The sequence below is a fragment of the Diabrotica undecimpunctata genome, chromosome 5, assembly GCF_040954645.1.
Source record: "Diabrotica undecimpunctata isolate CICGRU chromosome 5, icDiaUnde3, whole genome shotgun sequence".
In the NCBI taxonomy this organism is placed as follows: Eukaryota; Metazoa; Arthropoda; class Insecta; order Coleoptera; family Chrysomelidae; genus Diabrotica; species Diabrotica undecimpunctata.
In genome coordinates, this window is record NC_092807.1 from 150,344,053 (window position 1) to 150,366,158 (window position 22,106).

The 22,106-nt window shown below is 30.6% G+C and overlaps 1 protein-coding gene across 2 annotated transcripts in view; it reads left to right on the plus strand.

The window, feature by feature from the left end:
• The window catches only part of AkhR (Adipokinetic hormone receptor), a 365,860-nt gene that overhangs the window by 176,809 nt on the left and 166,945 nt on the right, over nt 1–22,106 (plus strand). For both annotated transcript variants that reach the window (XM_072533002.1, XM_072533003.1), the window contains exon 2: nt 6,510–6,815. In XM_072533002.1, coding sequence (XP_072389103.1) covers nt 6,546–6,815 — 270 coding nt within the window. In that variant the 5' untranslated portion in view covers nt 6,510–6,545. The remainder of the gene's footprint in view (nt 1–6,509; nt 6,816–22,106) is intronic.

Genomic DNA, 22,106 nt, shown 5'->3' on the forward strand with positions numbered 1-22,106 from the left:
AAATGAATTAAAAAACATCAATTTAGACAAAAAAGACATTGAGTTTATTAAGGCTATATACTGGAACCAGAAAGCAGTAGTAAAGGTGAACGATATAGAAACAAATAATATACCGATTGCGAGAGGGGTTAGGCAAGGATGCGTCTTGTCTCCGACGCTTTTCAACGTGTACTCACAGGTCATATTCAGAAAAGCCTTATGGGAAAGAAAAGAGGGAATAAGAATTGGTGGAGAAATCATAAACACCATGAGATTTGCAGATGACACGGTAATTATGGCTGAGAGTATAGAAGATCTACAAACTTTACTAGATGCATTCAATAGTGAATGCATTCAAATGGGACTTGACATCAACACAGATAAGACCAAATTTATGATAGTATCAAGGAGTCCAATAAATAATGAACAACTAACTCTTGGTGGACAGCAAATAGAGAGAGTGACAAAATATAAATATCTGGGAGCTTACATCAACACAGAATTAGATCCAGACCAAGAGATCCGGGTACGAATAGAAATGGCAAGGGCAGCGTTCTTAAAATTCAAACAATTGTTCTGTGACAAAAATCTGAATATTGCGCTGAGACTGAGGTTTGTTGAATGTTACGTCTGGTCGCAACTATTGTACGTGGTAGAAACATGGACACTAAAAGCGCAAATAGTTAAAAATATTGAAGCCTTTGAACTTTGGATATATCGGAGAATGTTGAGAATCCCATGGACTGCCAGGGTCACCAATGAGAAAGTGCTGAGAAGAATGGGTCGAGACAAAAAATTGTTGAGAACGATAAAAGTACGCAAGACTGCATACCTTGGACACATACTAAGAAATAATAAATATAGTCTTCTGCAGGTCATCATGCAGGGTAGAGTCGATGGCAAAAAGGGAATAGGTAGAAAGAGGAAGTCATGGCTGCGAAATATTCGAGACTGGACAAACATGACTGTAGACGAATTATTCCACGTTGCAAAAGATAGAGAAGCCTTTAAAAATGTGGTCGCCAACCTCCGTTAATGGGGACGGCATAGGAAGAAGAAGATATACAACTATCTAACCCGGCAATATGGATGTCAAACCTGGACCCAAACCAAGGCAAACATAAATAAACTAGCCACAACAGAAATAACAATGGAAAGAGCAATGTTAGGTATACGACTGTCAGATAAAAAGGGGAACGACTGGGTAAGATCCAAAACAAAAGTCGAGGACACAACAACAAAAATTGCCAAACTTAAATGGAGCTTCGCGGGCCACACTGCTAGACAAAAAGACCAACGTTGGAATACTACAATACAACATTGGAGACCTTACGAAAGCAAACAACCAAGAGGAAGACCACAGATGAGATGGGTTGATGACATTAAAAGAATAGCCTGAACAAATTGGAAATATGTTGCTCAGGATAGAGACCGATGGAAGGAGTTGGTAGAGGCCTATGTCCAAACATGGACGACAGAAGGCTGAGAAGAAGAAGATCTAACCCGGCAAATTTTGTATCCCCTTAGACTTCTATAATATTGTACCTAAAAAATTAACAGAAAAAAAAAGAGCGCGTTACTTGGGGAGTGCAAATACTTCTTATAGCGTGTTATTACTATATTTAGGTGAATAAAATTTTATTTCCGCTTATTACTAAATTGTCAATTTTTTTTATAATTACACTACACATTTAAGTTTTTAAACTTTAAAAAATCTTAATTTTTTCTTTAAAAATTTAGTTAAACGATTTTGGTAATTTTTAAAATTTGTTAAATATGGTACCAATAGAATGTATTCATCATATACATGTTCATTATTATCTTGTATTTAATTAATTATTCCATTTTAATTATCATTTTATTCTAAAAATATTCATGAATAATGGGAGGGTATATTAATTAATTTTCATTAAAAATTTTCCATTTGTAAATACTTCTACCGTCTATAAACGACTATAAAATTTTTAAAATAAACTTTTGTTTGTTAAATTGATTTTATTTAGTTTTATTTAATTGCGTTTTATTTTATTTAATTTTACTTAATTTTATTTCATTTATTAAATTTTGTTTATTTTTATTTAATTTTATTAAGTTATTGTTACGTTAAAAAAAGTAATTCCTTTGTCCCTATAACAGTAGTTTTATTAGAATAGTACTCAAAGCTCTACACGACACTCCTTCTAATAAAAATTAACTTCATCGAGAACCCTTAATATCCAAGGGAAGTATTCTCTTAGGGAATTTGCTTCTTCCTTCTGGTGGTTCAAAAAGGAATCCACCAACCAATAAATATTCTTTATGGGCGACAGATATTCATTTATTAACCTGTGAATACCTTCAGTTATTCAACAAAGTACTCGATGGTAGGACACAAAAAAAGCAATATTTATGGTTAATGTATGACCCTTGAACACACCACATCCTGGGATAAACTAAATGTTGTGTTATAGAAAGAAATCAATATAACTTCAAAAAAGAACAAGTTTATTACGAAAATAATGTTTATATTTCGGAATATCTATCGTTAAAATAAAATTTTAACATATATTTCGTCTAACAATTTTACTAGAAAAATTAACAAAATCTGTTCATGCTTGTAATAAATTAATTACGAATAATATTATATTTTCTGCCTGATCACTCAAAAAACACAACGAAAAAAAGGTACCATGCGTTCGGTACCAAACTACAATGGTATCATTTTATAAACGAAATTATTAATTTAAATACATTGATGTTGTACTTAATTTAGTTAGATTCTGCCATGTTCCCAGCCATATATAGGTTGTAGCTAACCATTATGAAAGATCTTTAATACCATAAAAATTTGCTCTAAGCCATTAAAAATATTCAATTTTCGGAATCACTCCAAATCAAATCAGAAACAGCTTAGATAAAGGGATACCAGAAATCACCTTTAAAAAAAATCTTTTCAAAAGGCTTAAATCCTCCACATCCAAGTTACCGGTAGTAGGTAAAATTCCAAAAAATAATCACAACTTAAAGGTCTACAGGAAAATATCAGTCCCGATCCTAGCTGCGTTCAACTCCTTGTTGGTTCAAACAAAACTTTTATTTAGACAGCATATTTTCTCTAAAGCTGGTTATTGAAATAAGATTAGGCCACAACCTTTCAACTCATGTAGAGGGCGATATAGACTATATGCTTAGTATAATTACTTTTAAATCTTTAAATTTAAATGAGAATAAGCCACAATTAAAGGTTAAAGTACGTCGGAAATCGTTCTCAAAATACAAACATTAGTTTACACTAATGTTTGTATTTTACTTTAATACTTTAACCTTTAATTGTGGCTTATTCCCATTTAAATAGTAATTACTTTAACATACCAAAAGAAAATAGCTTTAAAACAATATTATATGCTTAGAAAACTAGAGGAGGAGTACATCAAGTAAGGCCTTAAAGTAAATACATAAAAAACCGAGTATTAATTACAGAAGAAGAATCGAAAAGCCTACCAATTGCAATAGGAACTATAAAATCAACTGAAACCTTCAAATAATTAGCCAAACAATGAAAGCAAGCAGTAACTAAGAAATACATTCTAGGATTGGCCAAGTGAGACTAAATATTAGACAGCTACATAAAATATTGTGTAATAATAAAATAACAAGGGAAAATAAAAAAAAAACAATTTTTGAAACCAAACTTTGAAAAATTAATTAAAAAAGCAAACTTAAATTTAAGGCAATAAAAATGGACTATTAGAGACAAAATTGACCTTGACCTAATAGATACTATCGAAGACAAAAGCATAAATTGGTATGGACATTTGCAGAGAATGCCTGAAAATAGATGGCCAAAACATAAAGAAAATAGGCTCCGCCCACTTAAAGAAAACGAGGTGGACCAAGACGGTCATGGAGAGAAGATGTCGAAGATGCAATATCCGCCACAGATTTAAAACCTGAAGATTCCTACAGAAAATGCTGGAAATTAGGATTCGAGAATTTGCGCCAGCTGTAGAAGACTCGCCTAATATTATTATCCAGATTTAGCCATACGGCTCATACTCCGTGTAGGAGAAAAATTCACGTATCCCAGAGACCTACGGTATCAAAAGGATTAAGCTTTGGTGGGACTCTTTCTATGTTATCCAGTCCTAGGTGACTTGGTACGCTGGAGTATCTCCCAAAAATTTACGCACGCATCTGGACGTCAAAAATAGCACAGCTTTCTGCATGATCTTATATAGATGTTCATTTCGATCCAGTTGTTTTATGTTTTTTAGGAGGTTTTTCGGAATGACTTCAGTGGTAGAAAGAATAATAGGTATCGTCTGGGTACTTTCTATTCTCAATTGTCTCTTTATTTGTATTTCCAGATCTTTGTATTTGGCGATCTTTTTAAAGTACTTAACGCGCAGATTATTCTTGTTAGGTATCGCCACATCGATTAGTGTTGTTTGTCTCGTTAGTTTATTAACTATCACGAGATCTGGTCTATTATGTGCTACAGTTTGGACTGTAAGCACAATGCGATCCCAGTATATTATTATTATTAATTTTATTTAACTTTATTTAATTTCATTTTTTATATTTAATTTTATTTAATTTTTATATTTTTTTATAATTTTTTATAATTTGTTATAGTTTTTTATAATTTTTTTAAATTTTTTATAATTTTCCATAATTTTCTATAATTTTTTTAAATTATTTATAATTTTTTATAATTTTTTATAATTTTTTAAAATTTTTATAATTTTTTATAATTTTTTATAACTTTTTATAATTTTTTATAATTTTTTATAATTTTTTATAATTTTTTATAATTTTTTATAATTTTTTATAATTTTTAATAATTTTTTATAATTTTTTATACTTTTTTATAATTTTTTATAATTTTTTATAATTTTTTATAATGTTTTGGTTCCCTTATTTATTTTATTTTATTTTATTTCGTTATTTGAAAGAATTCTAAGAGGATGTAACTTGAGGAGGGTTTAAGCATTCAAAACATGTATAAATTATACAATCGCATCGACAACTTACTACGCATCGCTAGTATAAACATTTGTAACACTGAGTTTAATATCACTTTCCGTAGACCAAAGAAAGATCAATGCGATGTTTGCTTACTCTTTAACTTAGCTGATGAAACTGGAAAGTTCAACTTACGGGAGAACTGTGAACGTAAGTTAACCAATAAAATAGGTGCTAGAAATATGAAAAACGTTCACAAAGAACTCGCCTTGAATGATAAGACCGTCTGCGCTGCGTGTTTTGATCTCCAAAAAGTTTTAGCGACCCCCCAATCGAACGTAGGCGATTTTTATTATAAAAATGTAAGTATGCCACTTACAAACATATTTGATATAGGCAACAATGATGGTTTCTGTTATGTATGGCATAAATAAATTGCTGAAAGAGGTTCAAACTAAAAAAAAGGGAATTAAAACCTTCATTTTATATTCCGATAACTGTGATAAGCAAAACAGAAACCACAATATATTTTCAATGATCCTTTAGGCAGTTATTTATTTCCAAGTTAGTATTACTTATAGATTTTTAGTGACAGTTCACACTCAAAATGAGGGGGACAGCATGCATACTGTAATTGAAAACGCGAAAAAAACGCCAGTCCACCTTGTATGTTCCTAAACAATGGATTACTTAAATAATAATTGACAAAACTACCGAAAAAGTATATAATGTAACATCATTGCCACACGAAGAATAGCGAGATTTTGAGAGCCTTGTTAGGAACAAAAATTGGAAAATTGATAATGAAAAAGATATGGTTAAAATCTGTCAAATAATAAAGGAAATCAGTACTTCGTATAACTTATTAAATATTGTTTTTTTTTAAGTATTATTTGAGGTTGCATCTATCAAAAGCAAAAAGGGGACGTCCATTTCAAATTGATAAATTTTCCTCAAGAGTACACAAATCATTTGCCAATACAAAACAAGAAATTAACTGGGTTATTATGATTTTGTGATGCTGGAAAAATCCCTAGTATGCACAGTGGGCTTTTATAGAATTCAACATTCTCATACATCAGAAAAATATGAAAACACTGCAAACAGTGACGACGTAAAACTGCAATAACGTTGGTATATAATATAATACTAATATAATATAATGCTTTTGTAATTTGACTTCCTGGTAGACTTTAATCATAAATACAGTTTCACAAAACGATAATATTTATATTCCCGATTTTTTTAAAGCGAATACTCTACTAACCCATTTAAAAACTAGATAAAGAAACAAAATTGACACGTTTAACCCCTGATTTCTTGCATTAATCAATGCTTTATCTTGCTTCATTCAAAAACATTAAAAAATGAGTTAGCCCAACCTTTGCTGGATGGGTCAAACCTGTGGTTGGGTGGTAAAAATCTTTGATGAGTGGTTAAATTTGTGGATTAATTGCTCAGCTACGAACCCGAAATTAACGGAGTCTTGTACTTTAAATCCAATATATTCAAAAGTCACCAAAAACGTTTTTTTTATATATTTTAGACACCTATTATGCATCTACTTACAATAGTTTTTGTTTCAGATTCTCATAATATAACACAAAAGATCGGTGCACAAAATGAAGGAAGCGGAGTATGATGAAAATTTGTTGGACCATCGAACTTTAATTCAGTGGCCACTTTCGAACGATACGAAAAATATGACGAGCTTACCGATTAATATGCGGTTTAATGACGGACATAGACTTTCTATAATCGTTTATAGTATTTTAATGGTGTTTTCAACAATTGCGAATACTACAGTGTTAGTGCTTATTTTAAAAAGACGCAAAAAGTTTCCATCTAGGATTAACATGATGCTAGTTCATTTATCTATAGCTGATTTATTGGTAAGATTTTGTCTATACTTTTTTGTGTGATAACATAGATATTGTATATGAATAATGGTTTGGCCATGTAAAAATTTTAATTGTAATGTTTCTCTAACTATTTTAAAATTCAAAGTAGGTATTAATAAAGCATCACTTAGGAGAGCTTGTGATTGGCCTGTGTTGTTACCTTTGACACCACAGCATAAGGTTTGACGCTTATAATGGTGCAGAGCTCGGCAAAACTGGAATGTCTAATGAAATTTGTCTACTTCAGTGAAAAATCAAGGATTTGTTTGGGCGGCTTTGATGTGTGCATAACGATAAGACATTTTCGAGGTAAGAGACGAAATATAGACTTCGCTGTTGAACGTCATACAGCAAGATAACAAAGCAACATTGCAATACCTAATATTTCCCGTGAGACCATACAGTTCATACATTAATCTGGTATAAAGACTTCGAAGTGGCCATCAAGACCTATGGCATGCTATAAGAAAAATCTGGATAAGTATTTTAGAATATCATATAGATAACTTAATTTAAACAATGCCCCATAGAGTAATTGAGTAATATTTTTGACGAAAATTATGTTGAAAAATGGTTTATAATGTTATTAAATAATAAGAATATTATAATATGTAGAAATTCTAATAAGAGAATAGATTGTAGAATTTTTATATATTCCATAAATAAGAATTTAAAAAAATATTTTTCTTCTGGGTGTTGAATTTTTTTTTTTGAACATTAGTATATGTTTTCCAAATGAATCTTATAATTTACAGGAATCATAATGCAAATATAGAAAGAAGTTTATTTCAGGAAACTGAAGAAAGTATAGGCTAGATATAGTTAATGAAAACAAAATATTAACAATTATAAAAGCTAAAACAATTCTATGAACTAAATCGATAATATCTACAATTTTATTAAGAGAACAGAAAGTGTAAATGTGACTTATGAGGCTAACAGATCTCCGCAATGGACGTTGGCAATCGTCATGTCTATTCTAATATTAGATGTAGCTGCTCTGTTCAATTGTTGTGCATACATATCATTCCCTCAAGTTACTCAGCCATAAAAATGTTTTCCTTCCTATACTTCTTCTGCCTTGGATATTCTCTTGTCGTCATGTTGCCGGCAGTGTTTTAGCGTCATCACGGGTATTTAAGCTGTTAGTGCGTTTTTCTATTTCAATAGCTTCGCCAATAATTCTAGATTTTAAGGAGATTTGAGGAGCGACGGTTTTTGTCTTTTCGAAATCTATTTTGTGACTTGTCTGAATATAATGTTGGGCTAGGGCTGAAGTGGTATCGGAATGTTTTACACATTTATAATTTTCGTAAATATGTTATTTTTGTTAGTTTGTCGGTTTGTCTATACCATTTATGCACATCGGCAACTAGAACAAGGTATCTCGTAGGCAACATGGCTTTCGAACAGTCCAGACCTTAATATTATTGTAACATTGTGGCATAATATGAAACAGAAATGATTCCAGAGAACAGTCGCCAATTTGAAGAGTAAATTAGGTGAACTATAAGATAGTTTCGACCATTACTTGTGTAAATCCTTAGGATGAACAGTGCCAGACAGGATTGCTGCGGCTGTAAAGTCACATGACGATGTAACCCCATATTAAGATAGTAAGTTCTTGAATTATCCAAACATTTAGTTTTCAGGATGTAATGTAACATTTTCCTTTATTTTGCCGTCTACTCTGCAATTCAAAGTTAATGGAGACCAAGCCATTTTAATATTTTTTTATTAATGATAGAGCTTAATGTATTACTGATCTCATTCTTTGGTTTAATAAGCAAAGTTGTAAAGATGGACGTTTTCAATAAATTTTTGTTTGTCTGAACATTTATTTGGTAGGATTCGTATTATATAAAATTGTGTAAAAATAATCCTGAGTAGAAAACCGTCATATCGGATAAATCATTATCATATATACCAGATTAGTATTCAATTTTAAAATAGATCAAATAATGAAATATTAGCTATTCGGCCGATAATTCCACTAAAAATTCAATAATATAGTTCAGGAAATGAAGCTCGAAAAAAGTTAAAACCTTGCAATTTTTTCGTCCTGCATGGATTGAGTTGAAATTTTAACAGAAGGTAGGTGATAGCCCAAGGATCAAAATCTATATCGAACCGAAGTGCGCTGAAGGGTTTTAGGGGTGAAAACTACCCCTAATTTTCAAAAATTATAAAATAAGATATTAAACCTGTATATGGGTAAGATTTGGTTTGAATTAGTTAAATAATGATTATTTTATACTTTTGAATAGAGTTTCATCATATTTCAACCCTTTAAAAGCAACCCTTGTTAGAGATTAATGTAAAAAAATTACTAATTCTAAAAAAATGATTTCGCCTTGGATCGATTTGGATAAAAATTTGGATTTAAGCTCAACTTACCCTCTGCTTTATAGTTTATGTCATGCCGATGAAGCCTGATTGTTCTTAGGGGTGAAAACTACCCCTAATTTTTTAAAAATTGTAAAATAACATTACAAATCTTAAGATGAGTGAAATTTGGTTTGGATTAGTTAAATAGTGATATTTTATACTTTAAAATATAATTTCATATATTTTCAACCCTTAAAAATCATTTGTTATGAGTGCTATAGGTGAAAACAATTTTTTGCCAAAATTTTGCAACTTTTCAACTTTTGAAAATCACCCTTTACAACATTGCAGTTTTTATAAACTAATTTAATAGATATAAATTGAAAAAAGTAGAATTAAATACAAAAAAATTTATTAACATAAAAAGGCACCATATATTCTTATACCTTTACATAAATAGTTGACAATATTTACATTTATAGGTAACAATTATAATATTAATTTTATTCGTCATCAATTACATCTTCATCGTGATCTATTTCATCCTCATCTTCTTCAATTATTGGTGGACTATTATTGCACCCTTCACCTGAGCACCCAGAACAAGTAGAGTTACAGTATAAACCAACTTTTCTGCATCCACATGAAACGCCGCATCCTTTTTTGCATTGGCAAAAAATAATTTTCAAAAGTTCATCGGGTGCAGGTTGTTTGTTCATGCGTACGGGTAATAACAAACCATCTTTGGAATACCATCCCCAATCTGTTGCTCTGATATTTTCATTGCCAAGCCACTGTTGAATTTGGTAATACATAGCATCTTCTTGAATACTCATCTAAGGCATCAACAGTGGGCAGAAGGGATGATAGCTTAACCGCACAGTTTTTCGTTGTAGCTTTGATGAACTGTTCGTACCGCATCTGCTCGAGAAAAGCTTCCAAATCTTTTATTTTTTTTTAACTTGGTAAGCTGCGTGTCTTTAACAGTTCCATACAACATTATTGCACAGTATCTGCCAGCATCTAAAATATCTTCTATTTTCCGGAAAAAAAATTAATTGGTTTTTTTAACGTATTTCCTTTATTTTTAACGATAGAGTGTTTCTTCAAAAACGATTTTGTAGAAACTTTTAAGAGCTACAAGGATCTGTGAATTAAATCTTTTTGGAACCCTTGGTTTTTAAATGGGGTGAGTTAAAGGGCTCGAAAAAGATGGTGCTTGATCGTAAATCGATGCTTTAAATGGCTATATCTAGCCAAATATTCATTGTACAACAAATCTAAATAAAGGAAAATTTTAGTCATAAAAAAAGCTACAATTTAGTACATTTTTATTTTTTTCATATATTTAGTATTTTCGGGGATATTTAAAAAAAGAAGGGTAAAAAATATGAAATTGTAAATCGTTTCTCGCTTTAAGCTGTACTTTTTCTAAAACTAAGCATTTTAAATAGGTCAAACTTCTTGGACGTATTAACAATACATTGTACAAAGAGAATTGCAGAAGGGTGAAGATCGATTTTAATTATGGGAGTAGTTAGGGGGTTGTTTTCATCGATTTTTTTCGTAAAAAAATGAGGTATTGACCTTATTTTCATCATAACTCACTCAATTTTTGAGCTAGAGTCTTTTTTTATAATAGGTCTATTTATGCTCATTAAAAAAGGTTCTATGAGTTTTCTTCCAAAAATGCATAATTTTCCCGATATTTGACTGAATCTTTCAAATTTGGCATTTGAAGAAAACCGCTGAACATTGATAGGCCGTATTTCGGTTCCTATTATATCGCAAAAACATTTTAAAAATGAAATGTATTTGTATTTTTAAAAGCTACAAATTTGTTCTCTACAATTTTTTTGATAAAATGCACCATTTTCGAGTTATTCGCGAAAAATCAATTAAAAACATCGATTTTTTCGTCTAAAAGTTGTTATTTTCAATCGCGAATAACTTGAAAAATATCAGTTTTACAAAAAAAATATATGGAACATTTTTTGTTAATAATTACTTTTTTAATCGAAGCCTGTAGATAAAACGTAAAAAAAAAATTTTCACCCCCGAGATGGGGTGGCAACCACCCCCAAGGCTTTGGCGCACTTTGGTTCGATATAGATTTTAATCCTTAGGGTATTACCTACCCTCTGTTAAAATTTCATACATCACATACATTCATTAAAACCTAATTAAATATTTTTTTATTTGAATTAATGTGTCTCGGCTGCAAAGACCATTAACACAAACAATATTGTGTACAATAATTACAAAAAGCACATGTTACTAATTGCTACAGTTAATCTATAAGCTTGGAACCTATGACTAAATAATACAACAGTTTTATTACGTTATGTTAAAGTTAAAGTACATGGAAAACAAGGGGTCATATTCTGTTGAACAACTGAACGTCTTTCAAGAAAAAAACTCGGTTTCTGTTAAGTTGTAATTAGGTGGAATATATATGTACTGCATATGGTTATTTGGTAGGGACACCAGACAGTTATTGCTATGGCCTCTAAATTAGTAGTTATAATACATTGTATAGAAAATAAATCATTAGACACGAAGATAGATGTTCCTTCACTTGTTCTTGTATACGTAGTCCGAAGGAAATAATAACCTTCAAAATGTTTAAGATCGCGTCTATGAGTTTTTTTGAAATTGGTTTCTTGAAGGCGGATGATATCGGCTTTTGTATTATTGATTAATTTGTTGTAAGCGTTTTAAGCGAGGGTAGAACCCACCGCAGTGCCACTGCATTAATGTGAAAGTAAAATATATTTAACATTGAGAACGTTGAGAGGTTAGAGAAGAGTCGGTTAGATAATCGTCATCATTATTTGTAGATTGCGATGTTGTGCTTCCAATTTCTGAATTGTCTATATTAAGTTGCTGTTTAGTTTTCTTAGAAACTTCTTTTCCAGCCTTGATGTTCTAGCACTTCTTTTCAAATAATCCATTTCAACTGCCAACAATATTTTCTTCATACCTTTAAAACAAGTCAGAAAATAAATAAATTGACTGCCAGTGAAAATGTCCATTTTTCAGAATAAAGATCACTTTTTTAAAGGGTAAAATATAGCTTATAAAAAAAAACAAAAAAATGGTGTACTTATGAAGTTTGTAGATTTAGTAAAAGCAGAGTAAAATCAAATATTTCAACGCAAAATAATCAAAAATGTCAAGAACTTTTCGGGGACAGCTTATTAACACTTTTTGAAAGTATTTATAAAAGCTTTTTTTTTGTTTTTTTTTTATTTCTAGCATCAAAACTAAGTGAGGTACTTTAAAAATAAAGTTGGTCCCTTTTTTTGGTAAAAATGTGAAAACACAATAATTATTTATATGGTCTATAATTGTTTATATGGTCTGTAAGTTTGACCATTGCAAATTGCTTATTTTCAATTTTCTTTTAATCAGAAAAATGTAATTGCATATTAAAATATAATTTTTAATAAGGTACTTTACTCTTGAGCGAAATTCATAATTTTTGACACACCTCGTATAATATTGATACAATTTGATATCTAATGGTCGCATCGTGGTAGGTTTTAGACCAAGCACAACTTATCATATAAATCTGTTACAAAATATTTCTGGTTATATAGGAAATAAACCTTACAAATATTTATTTAACTAATTTTTATATTGTAAAATATTTCTTTGTAAAATATGAAGATTTTAGTTATACCTATCTGGTATTTGTGCAAAAAGTAACTCGACTTTCTGTTTTTTAACTTTATTCTCAAAGTAATCAAACTTTCCATACAACCTTCACTTGCAATTTATTGCAATTTGTTTCAAATTATTCTCAAGGCGAGCGACGCTGGCAAGACTGATTATCGGAGATGAAAGGTCGAAATTTATCTTTTTAACTGACATCGGAGTTTGAAGTTTTTCAAATTCGAACAAATTAAAAAAAAAAGACATTGAGGTAACCTAGAACTTTAAATTGAGATAGTCAGATTGTACAATATTGTTGTCTGAATTAACATGAACTTATTTACTATATAATGAAATAAGGAGCTAAAGTTACAATTGTGAGGTACTAATAAAATTGCATTACATAAACATTTGGTAATATAAAATATTAAAAAAAAACTGCTCGCCGCATTTGGAAAGTGCCGACAGAAGTGATTTCTCGTTATGATGTGCGTTAACAAAATTCTATGTATGTTTTTCTTAAATTGTTAATATTTATTTTTAATACCACCATACATTTGTTCTTTAAAATTTAAAAAATCGTATGCTTTTTCTTTAAAAAATTTTTTATTGATCTTGGTAATTTTTTAAAATTTGCTAAATAGATTTGTAAAATATAATATAATATAAGATAATTATCGGAAACATTTTCATTATTATTTTATTTTTATATTAAAGTACGTTAAAGGTTTCTCGGTCAAACTCTGGAGAGTAAAAGAAAGGATATTAGCTACTCCATCCTTTTATTGAAGACGTTATGGGTGTATTAATTTATATACATCATCCATCCGTTCATCTACAAAGTTGTTTAAATAAGAAAACATCCATAAATACAAAAAATTTGCATATCTTTTACCTTACAAAAGATATGCAGCAGAATTAGATGGAACTGAAGAAAATAGCTTAATTTATGGACCATACAGAATAAAAAATACAAAACGTTTAGCTCAAGTTTTTAAAAATAGAACTAAATCAGTTTTGTAAAAGTTTAAAAAATGTTTAAAAAACAGAATTGTTAAAAAAAAACTTTAGTGTAAGTAACAGAGCAAAAAATTATTCAAGATGGAAGACAAACAAATTTCCAAATTATCACTGATATTACTAAATAATTGACATTATTTACAATATTAGTAAATTCTCATTTCGGACGAAAAATAGTATTTTTGGAAGAAATGGAATCAATGCTCGCCAATCACTGCTTAGAAATGAAAAGAAATTTTTTTGGTATTACACGAAAAGACGTGAAAAGATATGCAAAGAAAATAATAAGAAAAGTTCACTTAGAGTGTCCATAGAATGGCTCAAAGAATATCCTATACGCATATTAAATCATTCACTAAGGAAAACGGTGTGGAGTTTTTGGATTCATATGAGCCAATTTAAAAAAAAATTACAAACCAGGAAAAAATTTTTAATTGTGATGAAACTGGTCTCATTATTGGGCAACATAAACATCTAAAAATGTTTCTTCTTCTTCTTCTTTTATATAGACATGATTCTGTCTGTTTTTCAATGTGACTCCAGAAAGTTGTCGTTCCATCGTTTTCGTGGTCTTCCTACTGATCGTCTTCCTATTGGGAAACCGTCTTTTGCCATCTTTACTATTCTATTTATTATCATTTGGATTATATGATCGTTCTATTCTACTTTTCTATTTCTTACCCAGTTCTTGATGTTCTCCACCGTACATCTACGGCGTATATCTGTACTTCTAGCTCGGTTCCATAGTGTATTACCATCAATTTTTCTAAGTGTTTTTATCTCTGCTGTTTCTAACATTCTTTCTGTCCTCTTTGTATCAGGTCTTTTTTCTGCCACGTATGCCATTATTGGTCTGATGACTGTTTTGTAAATTCTGCTTTTCGTTTCTTTCCCGATATTTTTATTTCTCCATATTGTTTCATTTAGGCAGCCTGCGGCTTTGTTTGCTCTATTCACTTGATTTTCTACTTCCGTTTAGAGCTTTTCGTAGCTACGTAATGTGATGCCTGGATATTTAAACTCCATGACTTGTTCTATTATCTGACCTTCCAGCTCCAATTTACATCTTCGTAAATTTACTATTTTAACCCTGCATTTTGTCTTTTTTGGGGAAATTAACACGTTAAATTTTCTGGCGGTTATATTAAGTTGGTGCAGCATACGTTGTAAATCATCTTCACTTAGAGAGAGTAGTATTGCGTCGTCTGTATAGCAGATTATTTTAAGTTGTTTTTCTCCAATTTGGTATTCTTTTTTAGTTCTTACTTTTTTTATTATTTTATCCATAATCAAGTTGAACAATAGAGGACTCAGGGAATCTCCCTGTCTTATCCCATTGCCAGCTTCAAAAGGGTGGGTTAGTTCTTATTCTACTTTTACTTTTATTGTGTTGTTTGGTAGATATTTTCGATCGTTTTTATTATTCCTAGAGGGCACTCTGCCTGGATCTAAGTATGCGTGTCATGTATCTGGCTGGGTTAACAAGAAATGTTGGGCGATTAGCTCCGTCATTTTATTAACACAACAAAGCCCAGCGCTTACAATCCAGTGGTATTGATCCATAGTGGTCATGACTCACATACAAAAAATTTGGAGATATTAACTCTAGCGCGAGAAAACCATAGACACATAATTTGCCTTTCACCGCATTCGATACATAAGCTATTAGACGTGATATTTATGTCACTGTTTAAAACTTATCATACGCAGGAGATCACAAACTGGCTTAGGCTTAAGACAGGACGTGTTGTAACAAGATATCAAGTAGGGGAACTTTTCGAAACGCTTATATAAAAGCAGCAACCATGGATACAGCAATTAATGTGTTTAAGAAAACTGACGTGTGTGGCCTCAACAAAAACGTATTTAAATAATGTGATTTTGTCGCAGAAATAAATGAAACAGTTGAAGAAAGAGTTAAACAGTGAATAAAGATGCAGTGGTAGAGGAAACAGTCAATGCAGCAATAATAAAAGGAGTAGCAGTAAAGGAAAAGGAATTTTATAAGAATGTACTAGAAGAAACAATCCCTGAAAAGCAGGTTACTCCTGCAGATTTGATGCCTGTTCCAAAACCTTCTTAAAATATCCTAAAAATAGAGTGCCAGAAGTTAAAAGCTGCCATTGTAACAAGCACTTCATACAAAGATAAATTAGAGAGAGTGTGTTAAAAAAAAGGAAATTAGCTTTAATCTGGTAGATAACTTTAAAGAAAATGCAGTTTGTGTTTTTTGCTAAAACATATTCTGAAGATGTCAGAGGCGAACAATGGATGGTGTGTCAGAGCTCTTTTAAATAGGCTCGCGTTGAATATTCTGGGTGTGAAAGAGACCGGTATGTTTGTGACTTTTGCTCTGCTAAATAGATTTATTGTGTGTTATTTTTAGATAACTAGATTTTTTATTTTAATTAAGGAAAAACGCCTGTTGGTAAGATTTATTTTTATATGTCATTTTCATACATAAATAGTTTTAATGCAAAAAAGTCAAATAATTTGAATTTGTTTTGAACTTTTATATTGTAAATGGTACCCCATATTGGGATACCCTATGTCTCTAATATAAGGTAGAAAATATTTTTTTAAATACTGTCTATTTCCTTTTATATTTTTGTAAGCTGACTTTTTACATTATTTTTTAATAGTAGTTTTAAAAGTAATACTTCATGTAAGGTGACTTTCCACTATATAAAAATGCTACACTCTTAAACTCTTGGATTAATAATACCGTACTAAATTTAAATGTTAGCACTGTGTGGAATTTCAACCAAATTTTATAACTAAAATAAGCAATCAAATCTCTTTATGCCTTAATTCGTTAAATCGAGATCATTTGCTTCGTAATTGAAACCGCTCATTATATTTTCATTATAACAATATTGACTTGAGGTATACACTATAAGTTCAAAGCTCGGGAGATTGATATAATAAATTTGTAAGCAGTAAGTAAACTAGAGGCATATTTCATAACCCTCCAAATAATAAAGTTAATATTTTATTTACATTACAATTTTTTTTTCTATTTTTAACATATCTCTCATGCAAGATATATATATATATATATATATATATATATATATATATATATATATATATATATATATACATAATGCAATTGTTTTATAGTAGATGTAAATTAAATCATATACACTCTTTCTAATGACACTAATTTCATTAAAATCTGTTGATCCAAATCAAAGTTATAGGTATTTATCCACAAATACTTTCCCACTCTCCCCCACCCTTTATATGAAAAAATTTAAAAAAAGTACTTGAATAACTTTGTGCAGAATTTAGGCTTCTTTCTAGCTTACTTATTTAACACTTGGTATAATTGGGCATATTTCAAAAAAAAACTTTTATTTAAATTTTTCTTCACAGGTTACGCCCCCTAGCGGTTAACCCAGAAACTTGAAAGTTATTTCGAGCGATTTCTCTTGGCCACTTTTACTAAGGAATTTTTTCTCCTAAAGTTATAACATGAATAGTTTCTGATATATAGCCGAGAGATCGGCTTATTGGACTACCCGGTACATACTGATTCAAGAGACTATGTGCTTGCAGAGTTGCCAAATAGTGACAGTGAAAAAGAAAGAGACGATTTTTTTATTTGGAGGATTCTATAATCGACAAAAAATATGCTAAACACTAGCCCAATCTATTGTATAATTACCTTCGGATGTTCATTTCGAATGTTATGGCATCTTTTGTACTAAAAACTCTATCTGGAAAAGTAATGTTTAAAAAATCTAACATCCTTCGTGCGTTGTGAGCTGGACAGCCGTCTTGCTGCGACCAAATTTCATATATATTAATAGGTTATGCATGACCTGCTGGAATTATATGATTTCTCAGGAAATCTTAGTATTTACCATGACACCAAGCGCCCACAATGAAAAAAGGGCCAAGTACGTTGTCACCTAAAATACCAGCCCAGACGTTGACTTTTTGACGGTATTTTGTTTTGTAAGGAACAATATGTGTCTAATTTTCTAATTTTAGGTAGAGTACCCTACGGTAACAGGTGGATTGTAATGACCAGTTAAAGAAAAACAAGTTTTATCTGTAAACAAGATATTTTTTAAAAAATCTTCGTCACGATTAGTGCGTTTCGTCATGTCCTCACAAAACACCAACCGTCGTTCACAATTGATTTCAGCTAGACTACGTACGGCAGTTTCACGCTGTTCCCGTTCTTCATGAATTGCACGAGCTGTTCATTTCCATCTTCATCACTATTTGTGTATTTTTACAATTCTTGACACAGCTAGTTTTTTTAAATTTAATAATAATGATGTTAATTGTAGATTGTGTTGTTAGAGGACCGTTGAATAAAAACGAAAATCTACTTATTATAGCGTCGGCACTATCTTTAAAATAATGTCATTTAATTATTAGAATTTTATGTTCAGTTGTAAAGGTTACCATTTTCCTAACTTAAAATACCAATTTCCTTATTCTGTTTTTTTGCGAATAAATCCGAAATTATTACTAATTAAAAAATAAACGAATATTTGACGTTTCTGTTACCAAAACTGAATGTCACTTGACAAAACTAGAATACTGTTACGATAAATATGAGTCATATTAAAAACTTAAACATTTTGTTATTCTCGCTTTTGTTCAAGTATTTTCTTCGACCCTCTAGAAACCGGTCTGGCGTACCCTTTCATTCGAGACAATTCTAGGGTCAACATCGGTGGGCTTCGAAGGGATTCCCGAACAACGGCTGTTTGATATATATAGCGGAACTTTCATTGTGTGAAGCAGTCTGAAAATATAATCGAGTCGAGTTTCTAATTCTAATGCGGAAATAAATATTGTAAATAAATAATATAAATTAAAGTAGTTGTGATAAGTGTAAGAATATTTTACATATAAATTAAATAAAGACTTTAATAAACTAAGTGTTAGAATATTTTTTATAATAAATAAAGTTAATAAATTAGGCTAATAAACACAGTTTAATACAATTTAATGGGCGATAAAAGGAATCTCTTATGTCGGTACTAATTTCATACTTTATTCGGTTTCTTTATATTAGCAGAACAACCTCATAGTGTTCTGTTGGCACTAATTATGCTTGCTATATGCAATTTTCAGATTAACACATCTGTACAATTAGTTATACTAATTGTTATAAAATAATCGATAGCCAAATAAATTTTCTTCTGTATTTTATCTACAGAAACATTAAACCAGATTTTTGGTAGTAATTAAATTGTTAATTTTATTTCAGTTCCAAAACGAATGGCTATTTACATATAATTAAATCATTTAAACAACAAAAGACTACACAGTATACATGATTTTGTATGAGTTTCATAATATAAAACGTTTTATAACTCTAACAATGTTGACATAATAAAAATGTCTTTGTAATTTTGAATAGATTTTTTCAGTTATTAATATATAATTAATTATTTAAATTATTAATAATAATAACAAGAAATAAATAAAAATACTAAAAAGCTATATTATTAAAGGTATGCCTAATATTCACTTCTGGGCATTAATTATCGAAATATGAGTAAAATTAAAACAACTAGAGAATTGAGAAATGTCAACTTTTCTGACAAATAACCAAAGGCGGACGTTAGAATCTTATTCGTTAAAATCAGTTTAAACGCAAACAAAATAAGTATGATTGAATAGGTCTTTTCAATACTTTTCAAACGAGATATCAGTTGCAATTAAGTCCTACTTAAAATTATCGATCACAGTGGGTCTATAACGTCATCTATCACTACAACATCACTTCTTTCTAATGTGTTCCTAATTTCATCATTAAAAGCATAACCGTTTAAAATATACGAGAAGGTAGGGGGTTTTGACTAGCACTGTACACTAAATAACATAATTTGGAAATAATATAATTTCTCAACTAATTTCTAGCATTGTACCGTTGTTTTTCGCTGGAGTTGATCATACACCTTAGATTTAAGACGTACTTTGATCTTCTTCTTCTTCTTCTTAGAGTACCATATCCCTACGGAACGTCGCCGACTACCATGCTTATAATATTTTTATACTGATCTCGGTCTTGCGCTACGTGTAGCAATTGGTCCGCTGTCAAACCTGTCCACTGCCGCAAATTCCTCAACCAAGAGAGTTTCTTCCGTCCTATCCATTCCTTTCCTTCGATTTTACCGTTGAGAATTAGCCGAAGGAACTCATATCTTGGTCCTCTGATTATATGTCCAAGATATTCTAGTTTACGCCTCTTAATAATATTTAATAGAGTTCGTTGATGTCCCATTCTTCGAAGAACTTCTTCGTTTCTGGTTCTGCTAGTCCATGGAATTTTTAGTATCCTTCGATACAACCACATCTCAAACGCCTCGATTTTATTTATGATATCGGCGTTTAAAGTCCAAGTTTCACATCCATACAAAAGTACAGACTACACGTAACATCTTGTAAACTTTTCACGGATTTCCAAATTTAATGAGTTATTGGATAATAAAGGCTTGAATTTTTGAAATGAGTTTCTTGCCTGTTCAATTCTACATCGAATTTCGAAGGATGGATCTAGATTTTGGGTAATCCAACATTCAAGGTATTTGAATCTCTGAACTCTCTGCAGCGGTTGTTGGTTTAATATCAGTTGGGTTGTGCCGATATCCACTTTACTGGTCACCATGTATTTAGTTTTATCGATATTTATCGACAGTCCCCAATTTGTGCATTCCATGTCAACTCTATTGATTAGCTCCTGCAGATCGTCGATGTTTTCAGCTAGAATCACAGTATCGTCGGCGTACCTTATATTGTTAATTATTTCTCCTCCTATGATAATTCCTTTTTGATCTTTTAAAGCTTCCCTAAATAGATTCTTAGAATACACGTTAAAGAGGGTGGGAGATAGTATACAGCCTTGTCTTACGCCTCGTTCAATACTGATTGACTTTGATCTACTACTTGGAAAAAATTCTTATCACCTACAAAGAAACTTTTAGTAAAAAACTGTACTTCATAATAAAACTCTCTCTCAAGGTATTTAATTTAATTATAAAATTTTATTATTTTAGGTACTAATAGACATCATGAAATACCTTTTCCATTTTAGTTCCGGTTTTTATTTTATAAAGTAGTGTTTTTATACAAAAAACAATTAACTTAATACGCAAGAGTCAAAGTTTTAATTTAAAAAACGAATAAGAGACAGCAATTTTTGCCAAATCTTAGATAAAAGGACAAGACGCACAAAAACTTCGGGGATTATTATCGGCTACAAGAGAGCAATAACAGCTACCGAACTTACAAAAGGTATAAAGAAAAGGCGACGGATTTGGAAGTTACACAGAGTTATTGGATGTTCTTTTTATATCAACGCCTCTGATGCTAAGCAGCGTAGTTGCTTTGCACGTTATTGAGCTAGAGAGAGTAAATACAATTATCATTCAGTGATACAGATGTGTCCATGAATTCTTACATGTTATTGTAAGTTTATTGCTTTTTGGATATATATTCAAGAAAACGACAGATTTTCGTTCAGTAAAATAGCTTAATTTTTTAATTCTTTTAAATGGCATTATTCGGTGGTACACTTTCCCACTAACAGTTTAATTCTACTTTAAATTTGTAATTAAATTTATTAAAAAATCAGTTTTATTTAAAAATTGTTTTTAATTCCAAACATATTTCATTTATATTAATTTTGGTGTGAAGTGAAGACAAAAGGTGAAGAAAAGAAGAAGGCCTTTTTACAATACAGAACACAACACACACAACAGGCATACGGCCACTATAAACCAATCAGAAATGAAACGAATACTTTTGTTATACAAATAAAAAGGGCACACTGGCAGATCTTCTCAAAACAGATGGAACATGACTTCTAGGAAACACAAAAAGAAATATGGAGAATAATCAGAGGACAAAGAAAACAGATCAACGAGCTAATAAAAACCAAACACATTTAGAAGGAAACATGGGTAGACTAATTTCGATCCCTATTTGCTAAAGGTGACGATAATAAACGATATTAAAAAATAGAAAATTACCAGAAAAAAAACAGAATACCGAACAAACTCCTTAAGTACCGAGGACCAGATCTGACCACACAACTATCAAAAATAATCCAAAAATAATAGAACAAAACAGAATTCCTCAAGAATGGAGATCAAGCATCCTAATACCTCTATTCAAAAACAGAGACAAACCGGACCCAGAAAATTACAGAGGAATTATTTTGATCAATACAAGACTAAATTTAATAACCAAGGTGATAACAAATAAACTAAACGAAATTATAACACTAGCATAAGAACAACAATG